Raw genomic sequence first — 7360 nt, 5'->3', positions numbered from 1 at the left:
TGTTGACGTCATGGTGGTGGAATTGGTTGTTGTTGAAATAACTTCAAATGGCTCTTCCAGAGGGTCAACTGAGCGGGAGTGGCCCTGAGGTCAAGCTGGAAGGGCTTGAGGAAGTCAGGGAGCTTGGCAGCCTTGGATGCGACGCAGGACGCCCCGGACATGCGCTATCCGGCCGGAGCAAGGGCTGGTGTCCCAACAACAGTCGCCGCGGCTGCGGGACGGCTGGCTTCGGAAACAGCGTGGGCACTGGAGAGCCGGCCAGGGAGGCAATGTCGTCTAGGATGGAGGCGCGGACCGCGTCGATCTTGCTGGCAAATGTTGTCCGCTCAGTCTCAAAGTTAGTGGTAGGGAGGTCAGCAGCCTCAGTAGATTCCGAAATAGCGTCAAACTTGTCAGCAATGCGCGTGTCGTAGACAGAGATGGGCTCCAGCAGAAAGGTCAGCTCCGAGGGCGCGGCAGCATCACCAGCGGCACTGTGGTGACGAGCTCAGGCAATGGTCACAGCGGTAGCAGCCCTGTTGCCACCATTGATGATTTTGCCTTTCAGTGATGAAGCACTTTTGCAAAGAGTGCCGATCTCAATGAGGACGCCGGCGCGGACGACCTCGAGGTCGGCGTCTCCGCCAGAGTTGTTGGGGTCCATGTGGGAGGGAGCAGAGATAGTCCAACAGCGTTACGACTGCGCCATAATGGGTTGAGGTCACGGTCACGAAGTAGCAGGCTATGGTCCTTACGTAGCTAACCTTTTGATTCAGTTGTTATTCTGGAAGTTTGAACAAAGATGGCTAAAGATAAGAAAAACTAACCTAAACTGACCTAACCTAACCTAACCTGACCTAACCTGACCTGACCTAACCTAACCTAACCTGACCTAACCTGACCTGACCTAACCTAACCTTTTGGTTGCAAGGGCCTGGGGGCGCCTAGGTCGCGGCCCAAGCCTGCGGCAGCTCGGTTGCAAGGGCCTCGAAAACAATGTCAGCTGACAAGCAAAAGGTTAGCTATAAGGATGATAGTAGCAGGCTCGAAGTCTGGAGAACAAGTGAAGTTTATTAACTTGTGATCACAACAGCTGACCTGGAATGCTAGGCGGGAAATATGAATGGCTTTTCAGGTTACTAATCCCAGAACACATCACTACTCACTATGTTCTGTAAAGTTAACGATTCCTTTTTCAGCAAATGACAAGAGTTTTGATGGCTACATAACAAGGTTGTTATAGCTACGTAAGAACATTGCTATCTGGCTAGTTTGGGCGCTTCTGGTTTCCATTCAAATCCAGCCAATACCTAAAGCGGTCTCTGACATGTCGACAAATAAGCATCAGCAAAGCTATCTGCTGCCTCCCTTGGAGGTACGGATTGGTTTTGGCACCAACAACTACTACTGGGCTTCTGAAGTGGAGCAATGAAGATGATAAAAAGCAGAGGACCTAGAATAGAGCCTTGCGGAACACCCAATTTGACATCATGTATTTCACTAAGGGATTCTACGACCAAAACTATTTTTTTTCCTACCACATATGAAGCTTCTTATCCAATTGAGAAACTTGCCTTGGATCCCATCTTATGGAGCCTGTTAACAAAAAGGCCATGATCTACCTTGGCCAAGTCAAGATAGACTACATCGACTGACTCATGGCTCTATAATCCCTCAATGACCTGCTGTATATGCTCAATCAGTTGGATAACCGTGCTAAAGTGTGCGCGGAACCCATGCTGGCTAGGAAGAATGATTTCATGGATCTCATTTTTTTAAAATCAATTTCGATCCAAGGTTGTGAGTGTTAAGAATACAAACAAAGATCTACAAGTGATTTGTATTTTTAATTAGTTCACAAGCGATGGTGATATGTGGTAGAGTATTTATCAAAATTTGCAAGATCAATTAGATATGTAACAGCCGGGTTGTCGGAGAATTGTCGGATCGTTCCCCGCTCAAATCAAACTTTCTTTTTACATAATGATTTTTAAACAATTGATTGCTTGATATCGCATTCATGACCAAAGTCATGATTATTTCAACTCCATTTCACAAGGTTTTTTTCTTTAGTTGCGGCACTGAGGGAAAGAAATTATTCAGCCACTACGAAAACATGTCCTGCTCTCATTTGAAATTATTTAGCGTCCAATCATCAAAAATAAATTGTCATTTCAGAAGCTACATCTTTTCCACTCATGTCAGATTTTGCTGATTACAACCTTTTTCTTTCCTTTTAGAATTGGCCGTGAATTGGATCGCATCTCCGCCGGTTCTGGAAAAAGCCCTCGTACAACAATTTGCGAGTGCAATTGTAACTGTCCGACCCTTGTCTGCCCAGCCAATCTTCAAGACTCAAACTCATTCCGGACTCGGAATATTGCTGTCCATTCACCACATTGCTCTAACATAGTGCTCGTGATTGCAATGGCTATCGTCAGAATAATACTTACTGCATCCATTAATGAAATATAGAATCTCTCAGTACTCTCCATCCAAGGTTGTGAGTGTTCAGAAATAAACAAACAAAGATCTACAAATGATTTCTATTTTTTATTCATTCACAAGCGATGGCGAGATGTGGTAGAAAATTTATTAAAATTCACAAGATCAATTAGATATATAACAGCCATGTTGTCGTAGAAATGTTGAATCGTTCCCCACGCGTAAGAAAAGTCCATCTATTGTAGGAATATAAACCGAACGAAGCTTGTAGTTTGGTGTTCTCGTAGAAACGTGCGTGATATTAGTGGTAGAGGTTTACTTGGGCGAAACAATGTTTAAGTGCGGAACCGAGGGTAAAGCTAAACTCATTGAGCTAAAGGTGAAAACATAAACCGAACAGAGCACAAGAAAAAAGGGAATTTGCAAGACTTTGGTGCTTAAATACAACTTAATGGGATCGAGTGAGATAACGGATGATCTTTTGGACCGCCTCCAATCGTTTGCCCAGAGTTGTCATGGACACAATTTGGAGCTAAAATAAAACGAGAAATTTTATATTCAAAACCAATTACTTAACTGTTCATTTCATTCTTGAACATACCTGCATTTGCGGAGGGACTGGTAGTGTCACAAGAATCCACCATAACCAAGATGGTCCATTGGGAAGATTCCAATAATCCACCTCGGGATCCGGGATCTGACCATAATGAGACACAATTCCATCGCGGATCTCTCGAGCCATATTATTGAACCAACTCAAGGCTGTTGTTAGCACCTCTTGATGCAATGATTTCAGTTCGGGAACATATTCGGGCAGAACTTTGTCGTCTTTGATGAACTCCACATTGGCAGTGTGATAGCCATCTCTTACATCCCGGCTGATTACTTTGAATCGTCTCCCACCAACAGTATCAACCACCGCCCGGCCGTCGGGAAAGTATTGGATATCCCTGATTTCCAACAAGGTGCCGTACTGAGCAAAACTGAAAAATTAACAAAGGGTCAAACATGGATTCTGGCGCGCAAATTCGACGTCAAGTTAGTCAAGTACTTACGGCTCGGTGTCGTCGATGCGGCAGCACATTCCAAATTCTCTCGTGCCAGTTTCCATGCATCTCCGAATCATGAGTCGATAACGCGGTTCAAACACGTGGAGCGGACAAGGAATACTCGGAAATGTCATGGTACAAACAAATACAGGCACCTCTTGCTGTGTGCCATTCCCGGCTCCGGCCAATTCCTCCATTTCTTTATCGTGTAATATCTCCCGTTCCTTGTGCTCTTCGGGCAGAAGTCTTCGAATCGATTCGTCAACAAACTCATCGAGTGATTCCCGTCTCTCGGCCAAATATTGATCCAAGTTTCCCTTGCACATGGGACAACAGGAGTTATGATCCAAAGACCGGTCTAGACACATCCGACAGAACGTGTGCCCGCAAGGAGTGGTCACGGGCTCGTAGAGAAGGCGAAAACACAGCGAACATTCGTAGTCGTTCACATCCACGGCCTCTTCGGCAATGGGTCGGTCGTCTTGCCGTTTTTTGCATGTCAAAGCTCGAAGGGGTGTGGCTGATCCTATGGTGTCATCGAGGAGACGATACAGAGGATGATCAGGGGCCAAAGACGTGTTGCTGGCATTGGTAGAGGATTGGAACGTTAGAGGTCGGGATTCATCGGTGGGAGCTTCCAAGTCGAAATCCGTTTTGGCACCCAAGTTGTGCAATTGGGAAGGTTCACTAGTTGATACCCGTCTCAAATATCGTTGCCGCTTGCCATGACTGGCTTGGTCTGCGCCAGAGTTCTCTTGATCTGGACAGGCATGCTCTTCGTGTTCTTTATAACGCGCCATCAGCTCGAACAACACTTTGGTAAGTTCGTTTCGCACCGGTTTGGACTTCCCTTCCTCCAAAATTAGGCACTTGTAGAAGGCTTCAAAGGCTTGCTCCTGCCGGTTCAGCTTTTGTAAGGCCACGGCCCGTCTGTAATGACCTTTAGCCCACTCGGGTTTCAATTGGATGGCAGCATCGGCGTCCTCCAAAGCGTTGAGGTATTCACCGGACTTGAAATAAAGGTGCGATCGGTTGCCATACAGAATGTGATCGTTCGTCCCTAAACAGAAGAGAATTATGTCGAAAAATTACAAAGAGATAAGTTGAGATCAAAGCATGTCATTAAGGAATTATCAAGTTCTTAGTGAGTGTACTTGATATAAAACAAGGTGCAACGAGCAAATCAACTTCAATTCATCTCAAAACATCATGTATCCCACAAGGCCGAAATGCCAACTGCTGATCGCCTTTTGATGGTCCACAACTATGCACTACACGTAGGCCCAAGTGCCTTTAGCACTAAATCCGGATGCTCCAGCTTACCAAAGGATAAAGTGAATCCATTAAGCTTTGACCCCCGTCCATCATGATTTACGTGCCGATCGAGTTACAAAAGGTCCAGAAAGAATGTTTACGATTCCACGTAAGGTCAATGATTTTGCTAAGAGACAAGTTTGTGCAACAAGGCTTTCACAATGATTTGATAAATTATTCTTATTACCAAACTTCAATGTACGTCGAAACACGACAATATGATTCGTTCTTACCAAGGGCTAAAGCCTCCGAGTACACTTTGAGCGCTTCCTCATGTCGAGATTCTTGGAACAATTGGTTCCCTTGGTTCCTGAGTGCAAGCGCCTTCAGATCATTGTCCCAGTACTTATGGACCAATCGATTCACAAGAACATTGATCCTGAGCGAGCTCAAATGTTTATGATTGGCGTTTTGGCCGCATTTTCGACACCGCAGACTCTCGCCCAAATCACGCTCTAGGCACTTTCGGCAGTAGCAGTGTCCACAAGGCAGGGAAATCGGGTCCGACAAAACTCCACAACACGTGGAACAACTCCACGGGTCTGCCATATAACCATTGGAAGCAAATGAAACGGATCCATTTTCACGCAAAGTGGCACTTCGGCTCAAGGCCTCGATGAAATGTTTCAAACGTTCGGGGGTAAAGTCCCCGTTGGAATTCGAACAATGGGTGTACAAGGAAATCGCCTCCTTTAATCGGCCCAATTGGCACAAACAGTCCGCTTTTTCTGTAATGAAAAAGACCACAATGTATATATTGATCCATGCATCCGCAGGAAGTTGTCACATTCTATATCTAATCGGATCGGAGTCTTCTTCCAACACATGGGTGTTTCAAAAAAAGTCACAATTATAAGACCAGCCCGGTATATAGGACAACGTACACCTGTGTGAATATGAAACGAATACAACACGAGGAGGAAAACATGGTGGATGGTCTATACCTTCGTCAATCAGTTCCAATTCCTTAAGCATACCGCCTAAAGACTGGGCACTTGGAGCACCTTCTGCCATGGTTGAGATCCTTCTCTGTTCCTGTACCAAACCAGTTCCAGTTCCAACCATTCAACAACTTAACCCAACTATCACATCATCCATGCTTCACTCACACCAACATATCCCACAGACCGACTCAAGTTCAAAGATTTTTCCATTGAACTGAAATCGTGTTACTATAACCATGTTCCCTTTCATAAGCCTGGCTCTTGAACAGCTTCGTAATACAAGGCTGCGACTCCGTAGCAGACAGACGTACGTAGAAGACGAGCAACGGAGCTGCTCGTGCCTGTTCTGTCAAAGCCGGCCGGAGCCTTCTTTCAGGCCTGGAGGGGCAGGCCAGCTAGCTGCACCTAGCTGGTGCTGGACGAGGAGGATTGCTCGCGAGCACACTTGATGTACAGCTATGATGAGCATGAGAAGGCCAAAAACAAGACAATCCCTTACATCCTGGGCGCCGCCACTCTCGCTCCACGGGTTGTATTTGGTCGACTCAACCGACTCGATCTCTAAGAGCTGCTGGCTGCATGAGCCCAATGGATTACGTCGTCGACATTCGAATTATGAAATCGCGCTGGAGCCAGGGCAATCGGATTGAAACCCCTTACCCTTTAACAAGCAAGCCCTTGCATAAACGACTAGGAATAAACTAAACAAGCACAAACAAGAGAAACTGGCTGGGTTATCTTTGGTCTAGGATTTTGAACATCGTCTTCCAGCATAAGCAACACTTGAGCTTGCTTATAAAAAAAAGGCGAGAATCGGGAACGACAATGATTAAGTGTCATGCGACCAGGAGTTCAACAAGAAACGTGACAAGACGGGCAGCAGTGGAAAGCGTGAGCACTACTCATTCGTGTGTGAGAAGGGGCCCATGTGCGTCGTAACGTCGTAGAGCCTAGAAGGCCTGAACGGTAGCAGCATTCCAGAAACATACTCTTTTCACATCTTGATTATTTTCATTGCTGCTAAATATTCAGCCTTCCATCATATTCCGCACCTGTAATGGCCATTCGATATGCGATCTCAAATGAGGGCCATTGGCAGGTTCGTTCACAGTCGCTCAATGGTCGCCCATGGCACGTTTAACCCGATAAACCATTATCCTCCAAAGGATGAAACTTGTAGTACACCGGATGAGCCACATTAATCAGTAGCTCATCCGGATTATCCTACCACTATCTTAGTTGTTTTCACTTGGATTTCGCGATCTGCATCAACTCACAAGACGTAATTCCACACCGCAACATTAAGCAAACTTACCCAATCGGAGTTTCATGAAGTTATTCGGAGGTCCCGTGTCCATTGAGGAGCTACTCTCAATGCCCGAATCCCTAGGAGGCGTGTCCTTGTCACTCGAAGACGAGGAATCATGGCTTCTTGATAACAGATCCTGGATTTTACTGTCGATGGTTTGCAGTTTTCGTTTGGCGTTATGAGTCGTTCTCGAAGATCCCACGAACCTCTCCGAGTTATCCCGGGAAATCCATACCCGCTTGTCTTTCGATAAACAAGACATTGTGTTCAAAAATCACAATAATAGCTTTGGAACTTGAAAGATCAGGTGTTCATGTCCG

General features: G+C 45.9%; 2 protein-coding genes across 3 annotated transcripts in view; one reads left to right on the top strand and one right to left on the bottom strand.

Moving 5' to 3' along the window:
• Window positions 1-2466, top strand: part of LOC131878327 (uncharacterized) — a 20485-nt gene extending 18019 nt beyond the window's left edge. The window contains exon 7 of the mRNA XM_059224272.1: window positions 2220-2466. Coding sequence (XP_059080255.1) covers window positions 2220-2454 — 235 coding nt within the window. The 3' untranslated portion in view covers window positions 2455-2466. The remainder of the gene's footprint in view (window positions 1-2219) is intronic.
• A 47-nt stretch (window positions 2467-2513) lies between these two features.
• Window positions 2514-7354, bottom strand: LOC131878322 (LON peptidase N-terminal domain and RING finger protein 3-like). Of its 2 annotated transcripts, none has more exons than XM_059224264.1 (5): window positions 7047-7354; window positions 5021-5515; window positions 3480-4533; window positions 3026-3407; window positions 2514-2956 (listed from the first exon to the last, which is right to left on the bottom strand). In XM_059224264.1, exons 1-5 carry the CDS (start codon window positions 7300-7302, stop codon window positions 2873-2875), a joined length of 2271 nt encoding a protein of 756 aa, XP_059080247.1. In that variant the 5' UTR covers window positions 7303-7354; the 3' UTR covers window positions 2514-2872. The 2 variants fall into 2 exon arrangements, with proteins under 2 accessions (XP_059080247.1, XP_059080248.1); XM_059224265.1 differs by lacking the exon at window positions 7047-7354 and adding an exon at window positions 5732-6044.
• Between the last annotated feature and the right edge of the window lie 6 nt (window positions 7355-7360).

Source organism: Tigriopus californicus, chromosome 3, assembly GCF_007210705.1.
Source record: "Tigriopus californicus strain San Diego chromosome 3, Tcal_SD_v2.1, whole genome shotgun sequence".
In the NCBI taxonomy this organism is placed as follows: domain Eukaryota; kingdom Metazoa; phylum Arthropoda; class Copepoda; order Harpacticoida; family Harpacticidae; genus Tigriopus; species Tigriopus californicus.
The sequence above is the reverse complement of the archived record's forward strand: the minus strand, read 5'-3'. Positions and strand labels throughout refer to the sequence as shown.

Coding starts and splice junctions, on each gene's coding strand:
- LOC131878322 (XM_059224264.1), bottom strand. CDS start 7,302: ATGTCTTGTTTATCGAAAGACAAGCGGGTATGGATTTCCCGGGATAAC. Junction 3,408..3,479: donor CGCATCGACGACACCGAGCC/GTAAGTACTTGA, acceptor TTAATTTTTCAG/TTTTGCTCAGTACGGCACCT. Junction 2,957..3,025: donor CAGTCCCTCCGCAAATGCAG/GTATGTTCAAGA, acceptor GTTTTATTTTAG/CTCCAAATTGTGTCCATGAC.